General features: G+C 37.1%; 1 protein-coding gene across 1 annotated transcript in view; it reads right to left on the reverse strand.

Moving 5' to 3' along the window:
* The window catches only part of TTC21B (tetratricopeptide repeat domain 21B), an 89,314-nt gene that overhangs the window by 13,671 nt on the left and 51,883 nt on the right, over positions 1 to 23,760 (reverse strand). The window contains exons 20-25 of the mRNA XM_082629815.1: positions 19,905 to 20,093; positions 15,096 to 15,206; positions 14,084 to 14,165; positions 2,717 to 2,867; positions 2,359 to 2,520; positions 90 to 285 (exon numbers count right to left, since the gene is read on the reverse strand). Coding sequence (XP_082485941.1) covers positions 90 to 285; positions 2,359 to 2,520; positions 2,717 to 2,867; positions 14,084 to 14,165; positions 15,096 to 15,206; positions 19,905 to 20,093 — 891 coding nt within the window. The remainder of the gene's footprint in view (positions 1 to 89; positions 286 to 2,358; positions 2,521 to 2,716; positions 2,868 to 14,083; positions 14,166 to 15,095; positions 15,207 to 19,904; positions 20,094 to 23,760) is intronic.

Genomic DNA, 23,760 nt, shown 5'->3' on the forward strand with positions numbered 1-23,760 from the left:
GTCTTCAGAAAACAAATAGCTAATTAAAGTACATATTTCAACACCACCAAGGAGAGCTAACATGAAGTTGAAAAAGAAAATCTACTAACCTCCGATGTTGCTATTTCAGTGAAGGTATTCAATGCCTGCTCGACATTAGATTTCTGTTTGGTAGCCATTAGGCAACAGTTTTCCATTATACGAAGCTGCACGTGACCCTGAACAGTCTGAGGTTTTAGCTCCTTAAGGAGCTTTTCTGCTGTTCTCACTGCTAACTGCACAGACTCTTGCTTCTCAGTTGAATTACTGTAGACAATAAAAAAGAAATTTATGTCTATCACTCATGAAGTAAAATTCACTGAGATTAGGGTACATTGGTTTCTATTTTTCTCACCGATTTAAAAGTAATCCTACTGAAGAATGTCACTCATTCTCTTCTAATACAAAGTAAAGCCCAGTTACAGTTTTAAAAACAAAACTAACATAGCTTCAACAAAACACCATTAAACATTTATTCACTTTAGACTGAAAACAAAAATTGGATACTGTCCACCTGTGGTAAATGTGTTCATTTTAGCTAATATAAAACTAGAATTCAGGGTAAGTAGAATCATACAATTATCAAATAGCATACCTACTCAGAAAACGAAAGAAGGGAGACTATAAAATACTGTAAATCAACTATATACTTCAATTAAAAAATAATTAATTAAAAAAAAAGGAGGGAGCAGAAAGTAACTAACTTTGTTAAAGCACTTCCTATGTGCCAAGCACTGTGTTACTTCATTCAGTGTATGTTGAATCCATTTTATATATGAGAAAACCAAGGCTCCAACAGATAAATTTGCCAAAGGTCACATAGCTAATAGATTTGAATCTAAGTTTGCCAGACATATAAAGTATACTTAATGTTCCTCACCCAGTTGCCTATTAGGCTCTCAGAAAAGAAATTCTTTACTTGTCAAGAGGTTATAAATTTTAAGTGCAATAATTTGAATGTGTAATAGCAATTTTCTTATATACATACCCACACCCAGATATAATGTATAAATAAATCAATTAATGAAAGGAAATTAAATTCTTAAAGCCTAATCACTAAATCTATTGATCTTCTTCTCAGGCTTTTACCTTCTCTAAAACATTTTACACTGTTGGTAATCTTCTTTCAAGCTCCCCTCCTTTGTCTCTTCTGTAAGATTACAGTTTTCCTTCTCTTTCCACCAGTCATTGCCCTTTCCTTACCTCCCTTCCTCCAATCTCCTTAAATGTTAGCACACCCCAAATTTAGTTCTCAGACTTCCGTCACTACATTCTACTCGAAAAGAGGCCATTCATGGGGTTCCAACTACCCACTCTGAGCACCTATCCCCCAAATCTGTATCTCAAGCTGTGACCTCCCTTCTGAGTTCTATATTCCAAATTTGGTGTTTTCAACCTATTGCTGAAGATTTCCATGGGGACAGCCTATAGTTGCAAAGCAGAATGTTTCCTTAACCTTTCTAAAACAAACAAAAATAAAAATACCTCTTCCCCGCTCTAAATCTTTCAATGGTCTCTGTAATCCAAGCCTTCAGGAGTGCCACTGAAACCTCTCAGCAGTCAGGTTCGCATTTCTCCCACTTCTCTATGCAGCTTCCCCTGACTGCTCTGCACTATGATTTCTATGAATTCCTGCAACACTTTTTATCAGTTTAACTCACTTCTGTTTTGTTGCGGATTGAATGGCTTCAGACACTGTCTTGCCGACCAGGTAAACTGCATGCATGCTCCTGGGGGCAGAAATGACCTCTCCTACTCCCCTTACACCCTTATACACTCCCCACCCTGCCTTCCCTGACCCTGAGGAGAGGGCGAGCAACAAGTGCAGGCGGACAGAAGCATAACCACTTACCCACAGTGCACCACAGTGGCCAACAGCTGGCGCTCTGAGGCCAGGGAGGACTCAGTCTAAATCTTGCCTCCATCATTTTCTAACTCCATCACGTTAGGTTAACTTGGAGCTTTTTCACACATTGTTAAAGGGAATAAATAAGGCAATGCAAATAAAGTATACAGCCAAGATCTGGCAGAGAGCCATCTGTTAAGAAGTTACTATTAATATTATGCGGACAATTTTTGCCAAGGTAATCACACACTACGATTCATTCTATTTTACACAGAGCAGTTAGGGGAGTGTCTTCAATAGCATGTCTGTTCTGATTTAGAAAACCTTCTAAAAGTACGTCATGCTTGTTTCAGAGAACAGTTATTCCAGCTATGATTTATTCGCTAAACTGCCATTAGTGCTATCCTGGAATTTAGTTCTCTTTTATAAGATATCCTTGATTATCCCCAACAAGTGTTTCTGGAAAAAAGCGTAACTTGTCAAATACTACTCACCCCAGGTCTCCATCCAGATTTTCAAATACTTCACCTCCAACAGTTTCATTATCTGGATTCAAACAGATTTCTATCATATTATAAAGGGCATTTTGGCCCCAGTCACTGTCTTTCCGAGCCTTATTAAAATGTCGAAGGGCATCATTTGGTTCTCCAGAATACCTTGTTAGATGTTTAAAAAAAATTACTTACTGCAATCACTAACTACAAACTTTAAGTCACTTATAATTGATTTTATTTTGTTAATAAAACTATTATATTTTAAAATATAGAATTTTTAAAATTCAAAGTGTATTCTACTTTAGTCACAATGAGGAAAACAACCTATTATGTAGAATTCATTTGCCAATAAATTTACCAAAGATATAATCCTTTACAGTACTGAAATCCTGGCTCCAGTTTTGCTCTGGAGTTACGTTTCTCAGCCATTAAGAAAAATCTTGGAACATCCTCAAGTTTTCCACATCTTCTTAGCAGATCAATTAAACGAGATAATGTCATATAATTATCTAGAAACAAAGAACATTTCAGTTATGGACATTTTATAGCTTTTGCTTTGATGGTTAAAATCCTACTTCATTAAAGTATACTTTGCTTCAAATGAAGTGCAATTTAAATATAAATTTAAATTTAGTGCCTTAGGGGTTATAAGTCCCTAAAGAGTCTGTACAGACAACGGATGATTTATCAAATGATAAGGGATGGGTTGGTCTGGTCACAGTGAGAGAATGTTCAATATAGGCAAATCTATAAAAGTGTACATTGTTGTGCCTTACTTTTCAATCGTCATTCCTGGGACCAAAACCTTCTAGAAATAGCCTCTGTATAATCTAAACTCTTAAATGTAAAATTCCGGAGGATCAATTTGATTGCACAGGAGAAGTCTACCTCTGAGACCTGCTTTCCTACTTACTGCAGCTAGGAAGCGGGCGAGAACAGTACACGTTGATGATACTGTTTAGGGTGGGCAATAATTTTACTCCAGACTTGCCTTAAGGTGTACATGTACCTAACACACTCGATACCAGCTTACCATATTATAACCTTAAACACACTAGTCCCAGTATTTTAATCCTATTTTATCTTCTAAGGAAAAAGAACTAGTTATTTAGTCCCAGGTATAATTTCCTGGCAGGTTTCTAGGATGCCTTCCTCTAATTCTATTCAGTTCTTTCTCATCACTAAGATACTAAATTTTGAGAATCATGTTAATACATTTTAAGATAGTGAAAATAACATATGGACACTTTAGAAAATTTGGAAAAGTACAGAAAAGTATAAAGGAGAAAAAAAATCACTCATATTCCCACCAACTAGAGATTACCACATTTTGGTACTTTTCCTGTCATATATTTATGAGTAAAAATCAATCTATAAATATTTAAATGTAAACAGTGAAATATGTTGCTTACATATATACAAAGTTGGAGTCACACTTGGGGTTCTGATTTTGATTCAACGTTATATATAGTAAACACTTCCCAATTGTCATTAAGTGGACTTCAAAAACACTTTAGTGACTGCACAATATTCTATTATATTGATGGCTCACATTTTATTTCTCTATAGTGGTGTTTTTTATGTATTAATATTTGGGCTCACAAGTTTCAATTAGCACAGGACTCATAGTAGGGAATTTATAAAAATCTTTATTTATATAAGCTATTCGATTCACTTTGATAGGGTGAATTCCTAGAATTAAAACACACACACAAACAAAAACTTTTAAAAGAAATTTATCCTGATTCTATTTTCCAAGAAAAGAGAAGATACCATACAATCCAGCACTTCCACTTCTGGGTATATACCCCCAAGAACTGAAAGCAGGCACCTAATCAGATATTTGTATACCAGTGTTCACAGCAGCATTACTCACAGTAGCCAAAGGTGGAAATAACCCAAATGTCCACCAATGGCTGCATGGATAAACAAAACATGATATATACATATAATGGCATATTATTCAACTTGAAAAGGAAATTCTGACATGCTACAACATGGATAACCCTTGAAGACATTATATTAAGTGAAATAAGCCAGACAAAAAAGGACAATACTGTATGATTCCACTTGTATAAGGTATCTAGAGGAATCAAGTTCATAGAGGCAGAAAGTAGTTTTCTGGTGGCATCTTTAGAGTTTTCTATGTAGAGCATCATGTCATCTGGAAACAGTGACAGTTTTACTTCTTTTCCAATTTGCTTCTCTGATTGCCACAGCTAGGACTTCCAAAACTATGTTGAATAAAAGTGGCAAGAGAGGACACCCTTATCTTGTTTCTGATCTTAGAGGAAATGCTTTCAGCATTTCACCATTGAGCATGATGTTAGCTGTAGGTCTGTCATATATGGCCTTTATTATGTTGAGGTAGGTTCCCTCTATTTCCACTTTCTGGAGAGTTTTTATCATAAATTGGTGTTGAATTTTGTCAAAAGCTTTTTCTGCATTTATTGAGACGATGACATGGTTTTTTATTCTTGTTTGTTGACAAGGTGTATCACACTGACTGATTTGCAGACATTGAAAAATCCTTGCATCCCTGCGAGAAATCCCACTTGATCATAGTGTATGATCCTTTTTTTTTCTTTTTTTTTTTTGCAGTATGCGGGCCTCTCACTGCCGTGGCCTCTCCCGTTGTGGAGCACAGGGTCTGGACGTGCAGGCTCAGCGGCCACAGCTCCCGGGCCCAGCCGCTCCGCGGCATGTGAGATCCTCCCAGACTGGGGCATGAACCCGTGTCCCCTGCATTGGCAGGCAGACTCTCAACCACTGCGCCACCAGGGAAGCCCGTGTATGATCCTTTTAATGTATTGTTGGATTTGGTTTGCTAGTATTTTGTTGAGTGTTGTTGCATCTGTGTTCATCAGTAATACTGGCCTGCAGTTTTCTTTTTTTTCTGGTATCTTTGTCTGGTTTTGGTATCAGGATGATGCTGGCCTCAGAAAATGAGTCTGGGAGGGTTCCTCCCTCTGCACTATTTTGGAATACTTTCAGAAGGATAGGTGTTAAGTCTTCTCTAAATGTTTGATAGAATTCACCTGTGAAGCCATCTGGTCCTGCACTTTTGTTTGTTGGAAGTTTTTTGATTACAATTTCAATTTCAGTACTTGTGATTGGTCTATTCATATTTGCACTTTCTTTCTGATTCAGTATTGGGGGATTGTATCTTTCTAAGAGTTTATCATTTCTTCCAGGTTGTCCATTTTGTTAGCATACAGTTGCTTGTAGTGTCTCTAAAGATCCTTTGTATTTCTGTGGTGTCCGTTGTAATTTCTCCTTTTTCATTTCTAATTTTATTGATTTGCACCCTCTCCCTTTTTTTCTTAATGAGTCTGGCTAAAGGCTTATCAATTTTGTTTATCTTTTCAGAGAACCATCTTTTAGTTTCATTGATCTTTTCTACTGTTTTCTTCAACTCTATTTCATTTATTTCTGCTCTGATCTTTATGATTTCTTTCCTTCTAACTTTAGGTTTTGTTTGCTCTTCTTTCTCTAGTTGCTTTAGATGTAAGGTTAGGTTGTTTATTTGAGCTTTTTCTTGTTTCCTGAGGTAAGCTTGCATTGCTATAACTTCCCTCTTAGAACTGCTTTTTCTGTGTCCCATAGGTTTTGGATCATTGTGCTTTTGTCGACATTTGTCTCTAGGTATTTCTTGATTTCCTCTTTGATTTCTTCAGTGATCCACTGCTTCTTTAGTAGCATATTGTTTAAGCTCCATGTGTTTTTGTTTTTTACAGTTTTTTCTTGTAGTTGATTTCTAATCTCATAGCATTGTGGTTGAAAAGATGCTTGATATGATTTCCATTTTCTTAAATTAACCACAGCTTGCTTTGAGGCCCAGCATGTGATCAGCCCTGGAGAATGCTCCATGTGCACTTGAGAAGAATGTGTATTCTGCTGCTTTTGGATGTAATGCTCTATAAATATCATTTAAGTTCACCTGGTCTAATGTGTCATTTAAGGCCTGTGTTTCCTTATTGATTTTTTTGTCTGGATGATCTGTCCATTGATGAAAGTTGGGTGTTAAAGTCCTCCACTATTATTGTGTTACTGTGGATTTCTCCTTTTATGGCTGTTACTATTTGCCTTATATATTGCGGTGCTTCTATGTTGGGTGCATATATACTTAAAATCGTTGTATCTTTTTCTTGGATTGATCCCTTGATCATTATGTAATGTCCTTCTCTGTCTCTTGTAACAGTCTTTATTTTAAAGTCTATTTTGTCTGATATGAGTATTGCTACTCCAGCTTTCTTTAAATTTCCATTTGCATGGAATACCTTCTTCCATCCCCTCACTTTCAGTCTGTATGTGTCTCTAGATCTGAAGTGGGTCGCTTGTAGACAGCATATATATACAGGTCTTGTTTTTGTACACATTCAGCCAGTCTATGTCTTTTGGTTGGACTATTTAACCCATTTACATCTAAGGTAATTATCGATATATATGTCTTGTTACCATTTTGTTAACTGCTTTGGATTTGTTTTTGTAGGTTTTCTTCCCTTCCTCTTTTGTTCTCTTCTCTTGTGATTTGATGACTAACTTTAGTGCTGTGTTTGGATTCCTTTTTCTTTTCTGTGTATCTATTGTAGATTTTCAGTATGTGGTTACCATGAAGTGTTTTTTTTTTCTTTAAAGATTTTTTGATGTGGACCGATTTTAAAGTCTTTATTGAATTTTGTTACAACATTGCTTCTGTTTTATATTTTGGCCCCAAGGCATCTGGGATCTCAGCTCCCCGACCAGGGATCGAACCTGCACCTCCTGCATTGGAAGGTAAAGTCTTAATCACTGTACCGCCAGGGAAGTCCCTATCATAAGGTTTTGATATAGCAGTCTATGTATAAATAAGATTGTTTTAAGTTGCTAGTCTTTTAATTTTAAATGCATTTTCAGTATCCTGTATTTGTACTCTCCTCTTCTCATGATCGCTGATTTTGATGTCATATTTGTGTGTGGATGATTTTCTACCTCTGTGCTTCCTGTACTGGGGTATCTGTTTCCTTCTTTAGGTTTGGTAAGTTTTCTGCCATAATTTCTTCAAGTGCATTTTCCATCCCCTATTCTCCTTCTTCCCCTCCTGGAATCCCTATTATGCATAAATTTGCATGGTTTATATTATCCCATAGGTCTCTTATATTGTTTTCATTTTTTTTTTATTTGCCTTTCTGTCTTCTGTCCTGATTGGGTGATTTCCATTATACTATCTTCCAGGTCACTTATTCATTCTTCTGCATTATTTCTTCTGCTATACACTGCCTTTAGTTCAGTCTTTGTCTTGACAAATGAGTTTTCTAATTTTTCTTGGTTCCTCTTTATAGTTTCTAGTTGCTTTTTACAGTACTCTGCATTTCTTTCGACAGCCTGTCTTAATTCCTTCAGTATTTTCATTATCTCCTTTTTAAAATTGGTGTCTATTAGACTGAAGAGATCTGTTTCATTGTTTGTTCTTTCAGGGGAATTCTCTTGGTTTTTTAACTGGGAGTGGTTCCTCTGCTTCTTCATTTTATTTATATTTTTCTTATTCTGTGAGTTTAGGAGAAACAGTTGTCTGTTGTGGTCTTGGAGGGCTATTTATATGTGGGAGCATCCCTGTGTAGCTCATGTGGGTTTAATATTTTTGGTGCAAGGGCTGTTTTTAGTATGGATGCCTGTCGCCGCTTTCCTCAATATGTGCTGGTCGTTATCCCCTTGAAGGGGGTGCACAGATGCAGCAGCTGGTGCCTGGCCTGTGGGGTTTTCAGCAGTGGTGGCAGCTCATGTGCACCCCTGGAGCACACAGTGGGAGCAGAGGTGGCTCACGACTGCTCCTGGAGTCCAGCAGGGTGGAGTTGGTGCTTGAAACCACTCCTAAAGTACAGGGGCGGTGGTGGCTCACAGTTGGTCCTGAAGCCTAGGGGACAGTGGTGGCTCAAAATTGCTTTTGGAGCTCAGGAAGGCTTTGTCTTGCCACCTGAGAGCTCACGCAGGAAAAAAAGCTGTAATGGCGGGCCCCACCCCTCCCCTTGTGCACCACCCACACAACAGTGCCTGGCCTCTAAGGCAGCCCAGGCTTCCTGTGCATACACCCGCAGGTGCAGCTGCACCAGACTCCAGCCTCTTCAGGGTGTTTCCATGCAGCCCACCCCAGTCCTCTCCCTGGGTCTGATCTCCGAAGCCTGAGGTTCCATACCCAGCCCCCACCAGCACTGGCAGATGTGAGTTTCAGGCTGGGGAGTGCAGAGTGGTGGCACTGACCATGTGTGAAGGTCTCTCTCCATTCTAGATGCTGTAAACTGGTTGCTGCATTCTGCTCTGAGGCTCAGAAGCGCCCCCTCTGTCCCGGCTGATCTCCCCATCAGGTGACTTCCCTGGGTGCAGGAACCTTTCCTCTTTCATAGCTCCCTCCCAGGGGAGCAGGTCCCATCCCCAATTCCTTTTTGTTTTCCTCCTTTTTAATTTTGTCCTACCCGGTTATGTGGAGATTTTCTTGCTCTTTCAGAGGTCTGAGGTCTTCTGCTAGCATGCAGCAGATATTCAGTGAGAATCATTCCACACGTAGAGGTATTTTTGATGTATTCATGGGAGGAGATGAGCTTCACATCCTACTATTCCACCATCTTAATCGCTCCCCCCCACCATTTGCCTTTCTTGACCCATAATCTTGGGTTTCAAAATTTTGTTCTCTCTGCCTTCTGGTATCACTGAAAAGAGGAGTGCGATCAGAATATGGTTTCAGAAAGAGGATTTGAATATTACTCTTATTCTTTATGCGAATTCCAGCAAATTATTCAAATTCTCTGCGTTTAGAACCACTTACTTTCTTAAAACAGGATTATAACATTGACCTTCAGAGTGCCATGGAAACCAAATAAAAGCATGAGAGCTTTAAAACTATAAACGTCAATACTAATATCTATAATGTCAAATATTTTGTTAAGAACTAGGATGACCACCCTATAATGAAGCCACAGAATCTAGAAGCTAAATTGGATTAGACAGGAAGTAAAGGTTGAAATTTCTGGCCCCAATTGTTTGTATGATTTTGCTAATGTGTGTGATATATAATATTACTGATATTATCTAAAGTCAACCTTGAGAGGCCAGTTTCTTGAATAATTATCACCTTACAATATTACTGAAATGCATTCACTATTAGTTGAAGTTATAATTACCACTGATAGGTTAGATTACATTAACTTGTCTTTTGGTTAACCATGAAATCTGACAGAAGGCAAATTTCTGCACTTAAGAAATCTGTCGAAAGCTGAAATGTATTATATTCTGAAAAGTTAGTTCATGTTTATTAATGAACAGTGAGAAAATATCAAGAAAAACCATAATGTGATGTGATTAGGCATGAAGTGCTATGGAATTACAATGCACAGAATTCCTAACTTTGCCTGGGGGAGGCAGAAGAGGTTTCATAGAGGATCAGACTTTTGAGTCTTGTTAGGCAGACAAAGGCATTTCAAGGGCAGGTGGCATGTGCAAAGACAGGGCTGAGAAGGGCATGGAGAGTGCTGGATGCTGAAGTAGAGGAAGAGGGATAAGAAATACAGATAGAAGGTAATCCTGGGGTGTATTATTATCAAAATAATGCTGCATTTTAGACTTCACCCTGGAAAGTCATCCTAAATTTTAAGCAGAGGGCTAGTTTTCGATTTTTTAGAATTAATATGAGAGTTCCTACAATGGCCCGGAACAGCAAGAGACTAGAGGCTGGAGGATCAGCTGGGAAACTGCACTAGTCCAGGTGAGAGGTAATAAAGTTCTTCATTAGAGTGGTGGGCTAGGAGAAGATGGACAGGATGTGATAGTTAGCTATTCAGCAGAGAGAACTGATAGGACTTGCTAACCAATTAGTGTGAGGGAAGGGGAGAACTCAGGATGATTTGGAGATTCTGAGAGAGAAAAGGTTTGTAATCTGTCAAGAGAGCAGTAATTAGATCTATATGGAGAATTTTCTACTAGCTAGGTTAAGTCAAATTAGACAGTACATTTCCGAAGTAAGCTCAAACACAGCCTTAAAGTATAAGATGTGCTACTGAGGATGACCTATAACACATGACAAAGTAAGTATAGATGCACAGATTTTAGAATAATTCTGAAAAAATTGACTAGTGGATAAGTTTACAAAATCCTACTAGGAATAAAGCATAGAATGCAAGATTAAAAACAAAATATCACATAGACAATAAAAATTTACTTAAAACTCTATATTTTTAAACAACTTGGTATTTCACAGTCATTCATTGAAACATTCAACCAGTAAACAATTACTTTGCACCATCTATGTGCCTGGAAATATACCTGATGCTGGTGGTTGTATGTTGTTTGGTATTTCTGGTGTACTAGGTCGTTCTACTGAATTTATAGATAAATAATTCACTTTATATTTGTTTTTAAGTAGACAGTCCAAAGCACCACTATTATGTATTTGGAAAAAGTGCTGGGGCCAAGTAACCTGGGTGATACAAAATTCACGTGACAGGTGAGGGGCTTCTTCAAATCTTACATGTGAGGGCACTGTTGTCACCAATGGCTTAAACATATTCACAAGGAAAGAGGTCTGTTTTTTAAAGAAACCAGGTTGGATCACTGACTCAGAGGGAAATGCTGCAATATGGGAACAGCTTGAGATAGTCAGAATGAAAACATTACGTGCATTACCTTAAACAGTAGTTCAGAGAAGGAAAAAAAGACAAAACAGAGTATAGAAGCCAAGAGAGAAGCCATGGCAGGAAGACAACGTAGGCCTTAAGAAAGTATGAGTAAGGTTTGGGCAAATGAAGTGGGAGGATGGCCCATATTTTAGACTTGGAGTAAGCAGAAAAGGTAAGAAGTTAAAGTAATTAAGAGCACTCTTTCAAATAACATCTGAATATGAGCTGGAGACATTGTGAGACAGACAGTGTCAGACACACAGTGTGAGAAATGACATGACCTGAGGGACATGACCTGAGGAAGTCCAAAGGTGGGAGACAATCTTAAAAGATGATAAAAATAATAAAAATTAAAAGTGTTGACATCACCATAAGAACAAGATTTTTCCCTTCTAATCTTAGCCCTAACTAGGAATTAGGAATGTTTTATTTGTAAGCAGATGGGATTGTTCTATAAATTCAAAACTTCAGCGAGTGACAGCATTAGTAAATGGAACAAGTCGAGTGTATCTGGTTCTCTGAGCTGCCCTCCTTGAGGCATGCCCACCTCTGTGTGCATGCCGCCCCACCCAGGCAGCTCTGACTGCCCATGGCATCATCCTGAGACAGGGCATAGGGGTTGGAAGAACTGAACGATAGCTCGAGGACTTCCTCTGAGATCGCAAACTCTTCTCAGCCAGTACTTTGACACATAACATACATTCCCTTCCCTTCCCCCTTTCCCCCACCTCCCTTCTTTCCTTTTCTCCTCCCACTCTGCTATTCATCCAATATTTATACTCAGCCAGATACTGTTCTAAATCTTCATAGCAGTGAAGACACAGTTCCTGGCCACGTGATGCTTATGATCTATTATTTACAATGTTTGTTTTGCTTTGTTTTACAAATGCAATATAAAACGAAGAACCAAGAACAGGATAAGAGGATGGAGGGCAATGAAGTGTTATTGACATACGATGGCTGGGGAAGGGCACCCTCAGGAAGAGGCAGCATGAGAGCAAAGTTCTGAGTGGAATAAAGCAGAATATACTCCAGGAAGAGGGAACAGCAACTGGAGAGTCTCAAAGAACTAACCTGCCTGGGCTGTTGCTTACCTAATATCTACTATCCCTTCCTTCTTCACTATCAGAGTTCTGATTGTATTCTATGTGGCACTGTGTTCAGCTAGAAGATGACATTTCCCACTCTGTTTTGCAGCTACAGAGGTGCTTCTAGAAAGGTTTTTTTTTTTTTTTTTTTTTAAAGAAAGAAAAGATGACTCACTGAGGAGGTATGTATTCACTTTGTTATAAAGAAGAAACTAATTAAAAAAAACATAATGAAAAAAAAAAAAAAAAGAAAGAAAAGATGACTCACTGAGGAGGTATGCCCTTTGGCCCACCTCCACCTTCCCCATCCAGGAACATCAATGCCTAGAGCTGCAGGGGTCATCTTGGGCGTGATACTTAAAATGGAAGTTTGGCTAATGATGGTAGAAGAAAAAGACAGAAGGACTCAGACTTCCTGATGATACCGTGGAACCTCTGGGCCATTCCCGGCACAATCTACTTTTAAATTTCTTTAACATAAGAGAAAAATAAAAATCATAATTATTTAGGCCACTAGAGTATGGGGGGGAGGGTATCCGCTACTTTCAGCTGAAAGCATTTCTAAACTATTTGGAGGCAAGGCATAGAAACAGAGGTGAGTTATGAGAATACTGCAGTAATCTGTGTGAGAAATGACCAGGGTGGCAGCAGTAGAGGTGGTAAAAGTGATGGGATTCTAGATATATTTTGAAGGTAGAGCTAACAGGGATTTGCTGACAGACTGGATGTGGTATATGAGAAAAAAGATGAGACAAAGGTCACTAGAAGGTTTGGGACTGGAGTAAATGGATAAATGGTAATGCCATTTACTGAAATGAGAAAAAGAGGAGGAGCAGATCTGGAGGGAAGGAAAAGACCCAGTGTTGTGTTTTGGACAGGTTAAGCTGGAGAGCCTCCTAGGCAGCTGAGTGGGAATGCAAATAGGCAGTGGTGTAGATGAGTCGGGGCTGGACACAGGACGTAAAGCCGGGGGCCTGGATGAAGTCACCTAGAGCGGTGAAGGTATTAAAGGGGAGAATGTTTGAGAAACGGTGTCTAGAACATTCTGACATTTAAAGGTCATAAAGAGAAGACAGATCTAACAAAGGAGGGTGAAACAGAACGGTCAGCTGGGAAAACACCAGGTAAGCCCAGCATCCTGGAAGACAAGTCAAAGACGTCTTTCATGAAGGAGGGGGTAAGATGTGCTAAGTACATTGTCAGGCCCAGAAAGCAGAGAACTGAGGATCAGACCTGGGTCTGGCAGCACGGAGGGCACTGGCCACCCTGCAGAAGCAGCCTCCCTGGGGTGCAGGAGTGGAGGAGACAGTGAAGACAGCAGACAGAAATCCTTCAGAGGAAATTTGCTACAGTGGAAAATGGAGCTGTAATTGGAAGGGGAGAGTAAATGGAGACTTAAGAGCTGGGTTTTGTTTACTAATGTCTTCAAAGCAGGCAGGTGTCACAGCATATTTATGTGCTGACTGGGAAGAAAATGATGGTACAGGAGAGACAGAACAGCAGAAGTAAAGCACTTCAGGAGGGGAGGGGAGGCGTCCAGTGCCCATAGGGAGCAGCTGTTGCAGGTGGGGTGGCAGACCTGGGGAGGACAATGGCTGGGGAGCAGGCCAACCTGGGGACAGGAAGAGGGAGACGTTCTCTTCCAGGTGCTCACGTTTTCTCAGTGAGGTAGGAGGCAAGGTTTCTAGCTGAGGACAAGAAAGGGGGAAAGGGGAAAGGGAGCCAGAGGTTTGAGGAGAGGAGAAAGTATAAAAGGGGGATGGAGTGAGTGAACTCATTAGAGAAGTATAGTAGGATTGCCAGGCAGAATCCGAGGGCCCAGCTGGGGTCTCTGGTCATGATTTAAAGTGAGACTAGTCACTTTAATGACCAGTCATTTTTCTTATAACCATTTCAGCTGCTCAAGGGCAGGTGTGGAATAAGCAGCATAACAGCCAAAAAGAAGAGAAAGGGAGTTGATTGCATTAGAAGGTATAATCAGTGGATATTTACCTGGTTTTCGTTCTAAAAGCTGTTGTAAATGAAACACGGCTTGTTCGTAGTCCTGTTTTCTGAACATGAGATCTGCCATCATCTATAAAGGTAAACGATGGTTCTAAAAATATTGCCATATATTTTACAAAGCACAGTATTCCTATCAAGATTGATTGCTATGAAAACACATATGAGAAACATGAGGAGGGCAAAGTTTTATAAAATGAAGCCATTTAAAATTCAAGTACACCTTAAGCAGATTAGCACTGAGATCAGTATAACAGAAGATAATCAAGGATGTGAAACATTTCTCTGTTTGCAAAAACTGTATTTTTAGCATAAAATATGTTTCAAGTAGTTATTCTAAAAACAGAAACTTGAAGGGAACTGCACACTCTCTGTGTCTCACTTGGATGAAATAACGAGAAGATTTTAAAAGAAAACCTAGAACATTCTGAAACCTTAAGTATTTCAAAGGAATTTAAAATGAACAAGTGTTTTAAAAGGGAGAGGTCTTATATTTCTTTTCAGTTATAGTGACTCATTTGTAAAATTATTAAATGAACCTCACAAACTGTCATCTATGTAGCTGTTTGAAAAGCTAACAAAAACCTCAACCCAGGTAAAAATGAGAAAAGCAAAACTCTATTTAATAAACACACACCTTAAAATGATACATGAAGAATTTTTTCTGTAATTCAGAAAGTGCCACTGAAACTGATAACAGTTAGTCTTTAGCAAATTAGAGCTTTACCACATGAACTCCTCCTGACCAAGCATAAAGAAGAATTAACTAGGCCCAAAAGGGCAAGCAAAGCCTGACCTAAGTTTACCATTCTTATAAAATAAAGAGAGTCTTGGTGTTTATTGGTAAAATATACTAATAATGTTAAGTGTTATTTCTTCCAAAAGCCAACATGAGCCAGGCATCTCATTTACTATTAGTTTTATCAGTTAAAATTTGAAACTGCCCCATGGGATAAATATAAAACACAACTGCCTTTACAGCAGTGAAGTCTCCTGGACTAACCATGGTGGCAGCTTCATTGTCCTGGTCGCTCTGGAGAAGCAGAGCACAGTGCCGCAGGCAGGCGTCAGGGTCATCTTGTGCCAGGTATAATCGTGCCAGCTCCAGCATTATCTATAGAGAAGAAGGGCAAGATTAGTCAGAAAATGTTTGGAATAAAAAGTGAAACAGGAAAATGTGTAGGCAGAGATGAAACTTTATTTGACCGAAAATTATTGAAATAAAAAGGCCAAGCATGATAAGCAGGAAAACTATAGGTTTGCTCATCTCTAATTTCTCTTATAATGGAAATAAAAAAAAGGAAAAACAGGCTGTGCCTCACTTGAAAAGCAGAGAGACACAAAGCATTGTGAAAAGAACACTGGTCTTAAATTAGGAGCTACGATTCCAGTCCAGGCTTCTCCATGATGGGGCCCTTTACCTCTCTAAACCTGTTTCCTCATTTGTAAAATAAAAAGCTTGAAGCAGATATGCTCCAGATTTACAACTATGATTCCAGTTACTTTAGTCACCACTGAACAAGGTACATATTTGGTTATGACTTAATAAAGATTATCTTTGCCTTACATCTGAAAGAGTTGTATTATTTCAAAACGTCCAATCTTAAACTTTAAATTCTAGAACATGGTTGTCTTGTGTTCTACATCACTTATTTAAATATTTAGCCATTTACTAGAGTATTGTTTTAAAATGTTGATCATCTATTAAGATCTGAGAGTAATAACATTTTAGTTTATAAAACTGGCCATGACAACCAGTGGATCACTGAAGAAATCAAAGAGGAAATCAAAAATTACCTAGAGACAAATGACAATGAAAACATCATGATCCAAAACATATGGGATGCAGATAAAGCAGTTCTAAGAGAAGTTTACAGAAATACAATCCTACCTCAGGAAACAAGACAACTCTCAAATCAACAACCTAACCTTACACCTAAAGCAACTAGAGAAATAAAAACAAAGAAAACCCAAAGACGGAAAGAAGTCATAAAGATCAGAGCAGAAATAAATGAAATAGAGACTACAAAAACAATAGAAAAGATCAATGAAACTAAAAGCTAGTTCTCTGAAAACATAAACAAAATTGATAAACCTTTAGCCAGACTCTTCAAGAAAAAAAGGGAGAGGGCAAAAATCAATAAATTAGAAATGAAAAAGGAGAAGTCACAACAGACACCACAGAAATACAAAGGATCATAAGAGACACTACAAGCAACTATATGCCAACAAAATGGACAACCTGGAAGAAATGACAAATTCTTAGAAAGATACAATCTCCCAATACTGAATCAGGAAGAAATTGCAAATATGAACAGACCAATCACAAGTACTGAAATTGTGATTTAAAAACTTCCAACAAACAAAACTGCAGCACCAGGTGACTTCACAGGTAAATCCTCCCAAACATTTAGAGAAAAGTTAATACCTATCCTTCTGAAAGTATTCCAAAATACTGCAGAGGAAGGAACACTCCCAAACTCATACTATGAGGCCACCATCATCCTGATACCAAAACCAGACAGAGATACCAGAAGAAAAGAAAACTACAGGCCAATATTACTGATGAACACAGACGCAAAAACACTCAACAAAATACTGGCAAACCAAATCCAACAATACATTAAAAGGATCATACACCATGATTAAGTGGGATATATCCCAGGGATGCAAGGATTCTTCAGTATCTGCAAATCAATCAGTGTGATATACTATATCAACAAACTGAATAAAAACCATATCATCATCCCAATAGATGCAGAAAAAGCTTTTGACAAAATTCAACACCAATTTATGATAAAAACTCTACAGAAAGTAGGAATAGAGGGAACATACCTCAACATAATATAGGCCATATATGACAAACCTACAGCTAACATCATACTCAATGGTAAAAAGCTGAAAGTATTTCATCTAAGATCAGGAACAAGACAAGGATGTCCCCTCTTGCCACTCTTATTCAACATAGTTTTGGAAGTCCTAGCCATGTAAATCAGAGAAGAAAAAGAAATAAAAGGAATCCAAATTGGCAAAGAAGGAGTAAAACTGTCACTGTTTCCAGATGACATGATGATACTATACATAGAAAATCCTTAAGATGCTACCAGAAAACTACTAGAGCCCATCAATGAAATCAGTAAAGTTGCAGGATACAAAATTTAATACACAGAAATCTCTTTCATTCCTACACACTAACAATGAAAGATCAGAAAGAGAATTAAGGAAACAATCTCATTTACCATCAGATCAAAAAGAATAAAATACCAGGGCTTCCCTGGTGGCGCAGTGGTTGGGAGTCCGCCTGCCGATGCAGGGGACACGGGTTCGTGCCCCAGTCTGGGAGGATCCCACATGCCGCGCAGCGGCTGGGCTCGTAAGCCATGGCCACTGAGTCTGCACGTCCGGAGCCTGTGCTCTGCAACGGGAGAGGCCACAGCAGTGAGAGGCCCGTGTACCCCCTCCCCAAAAAAAAAAGAATAAAATACCTAGAAATAAACCTACATAAGGAGGCAAAAGACCTGTCATTCTGAAAACTATAAGACACCAATGAAAGAAATCAATGATGACACAGATGGAAAGATATAACATGTTCTTGGATTGGAAGAATCAATATTGTCACAATGATTATACTCCCCAAGGCAATTGACAGATTCACTGCAATCCCTAGCAGATTACCAATGGCATTTTTCACAGACCTAGAACAAAAAATTTTAAATTTGTACAGAGACACAAAAGACCCCAAAGAGCCAAAGAAATCTTCAGAAAGAAAAATGGAGCTGGAGGAATCAGGCTCCCTGACTTCAGACTACTCTATAAAGCTACAGTCATCAAAACAGTATGTTACTGGCCCAAAAACAGAAATATAGATCCATGGAACAGGACAGAATGCCCAGAAATAAACCCACGCTGCTATGGTCAATTAATCTACAACAAAGGAGTCAAGACTATGCAATGGAGAAAAGACAGTCTCTTCAATAAATTGTGCTGGGAAAACTGGACAGCTACATGTAAATGATTGAAAATACAACATTCTCTAACACCATACACAAAAATAAACTCAAAATGGATCAAAGACCTACATGTAAGTCCAGACACTATAAAACTCTTAGAGGAAAACATAGGCAGAACATTCTCTGACATAGAGTGCAGCAATATCTTTTTGGATACACCTCCTAGAGTAATGGAAAAAACAAAAACAAAAACAGATGGGACTGAATTAAACTTAAAAGCATCTGCACAGCAAAGGAAACCATAAACAAAAAGACAACCCACAGAATGGGAGAAAATATTTGCAAACAATGCGAATGACAAGGGATTAACCTCCAAAATTTACAAACAGCTCATGCAGCTCAACGTTAAAAAAGCAAACAACCGAACCAAAAAATGGGCAGAAGAACTAAATAGACATTTCTCCAAAGAAGACATACAGATGGCCAAAAAGCACATGAGAAGATGCTCATCGTCACTAATCATTAGAGAAACGCAAATCAAAACCACAATGAGTTATCACCTCAAACTGGTCAGAATGGCCATCATCAAAAAGTCTACAAACAGAAACAAATGCTGGAAAAGGTGTGGAGAAAAGGGAACCCTCCTACACTGTTTGTGGGAATGTAAATTGGTACAACCACTATGGAGAACAGTTTGGAGTTTCCTTAGAAAAAAACTAAAAATAGAACTATTGTATGATCCAGCAATTGCATTCCTGGGCGTATATCCAGAGAAAACCGTAATTCGAAATGATACATGCACCTCACTGTTCACTGCAGCACTGTTTACAATAGCCAAGACATGGAAGCAACCTAAATGTCCATCGACAGAGGAATGGATAAAGATGTGGTACATATACACAATGGAGTACTACTCAGCTATTAAAATAATGAAATAATCCCATTTGCAGCAGCATGGATGGACCTAGAGATTATCATACTAAGTGAAGTAAGTGAGAAAGAGAAAAACAAATATCATATGATATCACTCACATGTGGACTCTAATTTTGTTAAAATGAAACAAATGAACTTATTTACAAAACAGAAATAGACTCACAGATATTGAAAACAAACTTATGGTTACCAAAGGGGAAATGTGGCGGGGGGGGATAAATCAGGAGTTTGGGATTAACGTACACACACTACTATACACAAGACAGGTAACCAACAAGGACCTACTGCATAGCACATGGAACTCTACTCAACATTCTGTGATAACTTATATGAGAAAAGAATCTGATAAAGAATGAATATATGTATATGTATAACTGAATCACTTTGCTGTATACCTGAAACTAATACAACATTGTAAATCAACTATATGCTCCAGTATAATTAAAATAAAATTTTCAAAAAAATTAAACTGGCCACGCATATAAGTTTTCTACACTAATATTATCTTTACATTTATTCTCACACTGTGCCATGAAGTTAAGAGATTCAATCTAGTTGCTTTTGTATATCCAGCACCAAATATTAATTAAAATACAATAGCTGTTTAGTAAACTGAATCGAATTCTCTAGATTCAGATATTTATTTGAATTTGAGAATTGTTTTAAAGTAATTATTAAAACACAGATGAATGTAAAAAGAGCTTACAGATTTACTTTATATCACTTCATAATAATTTTAGACTAACATTATTAATTTAAGGTATCATGTATTTTGAAGTATTTCTGAAACCAATATTAATATTTTAACTTGCATTTTTATTGCATTTCTTTTCAAATCTTTATAAATAAGCTGTTAAGAAGTTTACATTTGGGGAAATTAGATGACATCTGGAATATAAGGTGCTTAAAATTTGATAAAAGTACTGACCTTATTGTCTGTTTCGCAATGAACAAGAGCCTCTCTATAAAATTTAATTGCTTTTTCATAGTCTCGCTGAGCAACAGAATGTTTTGCAATCTCTGCACAAATTTCAGCTGCTAAATGTTTCTGTGCAGGAACTGCATCTGGCTGTTCCATCTGAACACGTTTTAGTACCCGAGCTTGTAATTCTCGAGCCTAGAAAAATATAAGGATAAGAAGGAATTTTAAAAAGAAATTAAACAATTCTCAGTAACTCACATGTAGCATAATTTTACAGATTTATTTAAGCATTAATGGCCCTCAATCTAACAAAGCCTGATCCAAAGAAAATGTCTTAACTGAGGTTTTAAAAATGTACTTGTTTGCAAATAAGCCAGTATGCACTTATCTTTGCAACTAAAATGCTATAAAAGTACTGAATCTTTTCCCACTGTTATAAGAATATGCACAGGAAACTCACTAAGGAGGAAATGCAACCATGAAACAAATATTTAGAAAAGATGTCTACATGTTGTAATTAAAAAAATGAAAATTGTAAATGTTTATTAAATTAATAAAATAGTATCTAAAAGTTATTGAATCAAATACTGGCATGTTTCAGGGAGTAAGTACATCCACATATTGTCAATGGCATATAAATCAGTCCAGTCTTTCTGGGGAGCACCCTTGTAAAACATACTAACTCCCTAAAATTAACACGCTATTGAACTTAGCTGTTTCATTCTTGGGAAGGTACTAAGGACATCACTTAGAAGGAAAAAAGGAAACATGTTATTTGTTATTAAAAAAATGGCCTGTTGTAAAAACAAAACAACAACAACAAAACAAAAACAAATCTGGAAGCAACCCAAATGTCTGATGATAAGGAAATGCCTAACCAATTGATGGTGTATATACCTAGTCCCACACTATGCATAGACACTCCTAAGGAGGTAGGGGCCTTCCTCAGACTAAGAATGTAGAGTAATTTGCTAAATTGGAAGAGTATCAGCCTTCCCACCCACAAGTCTGTTTTCTGAAACATCGAGACCTTCCTTTAACACGTGACAGAGAACTCCTAGGCGTTAGGCCTTTACAATAAACTTTAACTTTGAGCTAATCATTCACTCATGCATTCATGCATTCATTTAATGAACAATAAATGCCCACCATCTGCCATACATTACGCTACACACAGCAAGCCCTTCTAGGGACTCCTGTCAAAACGTTGGCTGACAACTGGTATTTGATGAAGATGGTCTAAAGCTGATTATTTTGGGGAACCATGGTCATAATATTTTAGGGTATCATGATAAGCATTCTTTTGGAAATGAAAGAGGAAGGATTAAAAAATACTGTATATATAGCATGTGGTAATGGTTAACACTGTTTCATGAAATTTTAATTTTGGTTATATTAATGTGTGTTTATAAGTATAGAGGTATGTGCATGTTTGTGTATTTGATGTTTTATATTATACATGTACCAGTGTGCACGGTTTTGCATATGTGCACACACACACACTCACAAAAGAACTCTGAAACAACTGGTCTAAATGGGGGCAGTACCCTTTTATACCTGTTGTGCCAGCTTAATTATTAATTCTTCTTTCTTTCTCAAAAGTATTCTGGCTTGAATGATAAATTATACGGTTGCACTAGGTTAAAAGATATGCACTTCTTTCTCTAGACAGTGTGAGTTTTATCTCTGCATCAACTAAATCTCTAAATGTCAAATAGGTGGACCTCATGAGCTTAACTTCCTAGAGAAAAACCTTTATAAGTTAGGTTTTGTGATACCTTGCAATTTTCTTAAAGGTAAATAATTGGGGGTGGGAATCTTGAGCAAAAGTTTTTTTCATTTTTTATTAAAGATATCATAAAACAATGCTCAATTTCTCTAAGTATATATAATAATCATTAAAAAACATTTTCACATAGAGTAAAATTTTCTTGAAGAATTGATACCATTCCCTATACTTTTCCTTGGTTTTATCAGAAATAAATTTAATGGTCTTTTATGATAAGCATATTAACCCTGATCTGTCAACACCATTACTTTTCCCTCCCCCTTCCTTTATTATAATATTCTTCTAAATTCCATCAAACTCTTGGGTAGAAGAAAGTATATATATAAACATCTTATTTCAAAGAATTCTTAATTTTCCCTTTTTATTTCAATAGCCTTATTGTATATCTTACCGAAGACCACATCAAAGCAAAATATGCCAATAAAATCAGAATATCACATTACTTTTTATATGATGAAGATGGAGCTATACTGGAAAAATCCATACAAATGAATGTTAAGTGAAGGAAGCAAACACAAGTATAATCTGTACATATTAATTAGAACTATATAAAGTTATAATGTCCTAAAATTGTTAGTGTTTTATGGCACATAGGTTTTTTATTTCTAGTTTAGATTTTATTTTCACAGAAAAGATAATGCATATACTAAAAGTGATTTTTCCTTTAACTGTTCCTGCAATTAAACAATTAAAATAATCTATGATTTCCTTTCAGCCATTCAACAAAAATTTCGGGCTCCTATCATGGTGAACATATTTGAAGATGGATCCCATGATTTTCACCTCTATTGTTCAATAAGAGGATGGGGATCAGTTAGAAGGAGTCTGGTCTAAAAGATAATCATAGATAAGGCTAAAAGATGACAGAGAGGGATGAAGAAATGTGGAGTTATTTTGGAAGTCCGAAACATATTTCATATTTCATGTTTAGCAACTATGTAAAAATATTATGATGGAACTCCCAAGTTCCATAATGTGGAGAATTAAGCTCAATAAATGGTTGCTGAATAAATGAATTTAAAATATCAAACACTTTGATTACACTATTTGAATTGTATTGTAATTCTGCATTCAAATTCAAATTGTTTGTATTGTACTTCAAAAAGATTTACTTTTTCAGAGATCAGAATGCAAAGAGTATTATAGTTGGAAAGAACATTATAGCTCTTCAAATTTTATGAAAGGTGAAAAATCCCTGTGCTATAACATATAAACTTAAAATGAATTTGAGTTTGGTTTGTTGGCATTGTCTAACCACAGTTTGTCCTTTTTTTAGTGTTATTCAATGTGTCTGCTCATAGAACACAGAAGCTCATGCAACCAGAGTCACTGAGACTAATGATATTCATAATGGAATGAAATATGCCAAATTCACTTCTAAAATGTTTTGAAAGTCTAAATTTATGAAAATTACACTTTCCTTTTAGCTAATGGTAGCTAACCTCAGGTTAGGTGCCATTCCTTTATCATATAATTCAGAAAACAGGGATAAAACATACCAATAATTAAGGGTAAGATATTACATTGTTGAAGATTACATATCTTAATGAAATCATAAGCTTACATGGGGGTCACAGAAATCTAACAGTGTGAGCTCCATTCACTCACAACTTGAACAAAAAAATATTATTGGACATTGCCTGAAAAACACACACACACACTTTTGTGTGTTGAAATCTAGAGCTATTGAATCTATTAATAAAAATCTTCTGTCAAAGAAACTTCAAGGTCTCAAAGGTGCTAATACTGAATTGTTCCAAACATTAAAGAAATAGCATGTCTTAGAGACCAACCTTTCTAATGAACATATATGCACAAACCTTGAACAAAATATTAGGAACTATCTTTAAATTCCAGCAATGTCTTTTGAAAAATCACAGCACTGACACTTATTTCAGTACTATAAGGATGGTTTAACATTCAAAAATCAATCAATTTAATAAACAGAAAAAAAAAACTGGAGAAAAGTCACATGACCATTTTGATAGATGCAGAGAGTGCATTAGACAAAATTGTTAGCAAACTAGAAATTGAAAAATCATCAAACACATCAACCACTTAGGAATACATCTA

This window comes from Mesoplodon mirus (assembly GCF_964341445.2).
Source record: "Mesoplodon mirus genome assembly, chromosome: 8".
In the NCBI taxonomy this organism is placed as follows: domain Eukaryota; kingdom Metazoa; phylum Chordata; class Mammalia; order Artiodactyla; family Ziphiidae; genus Mesoplodon; species Mesoplodon mirus.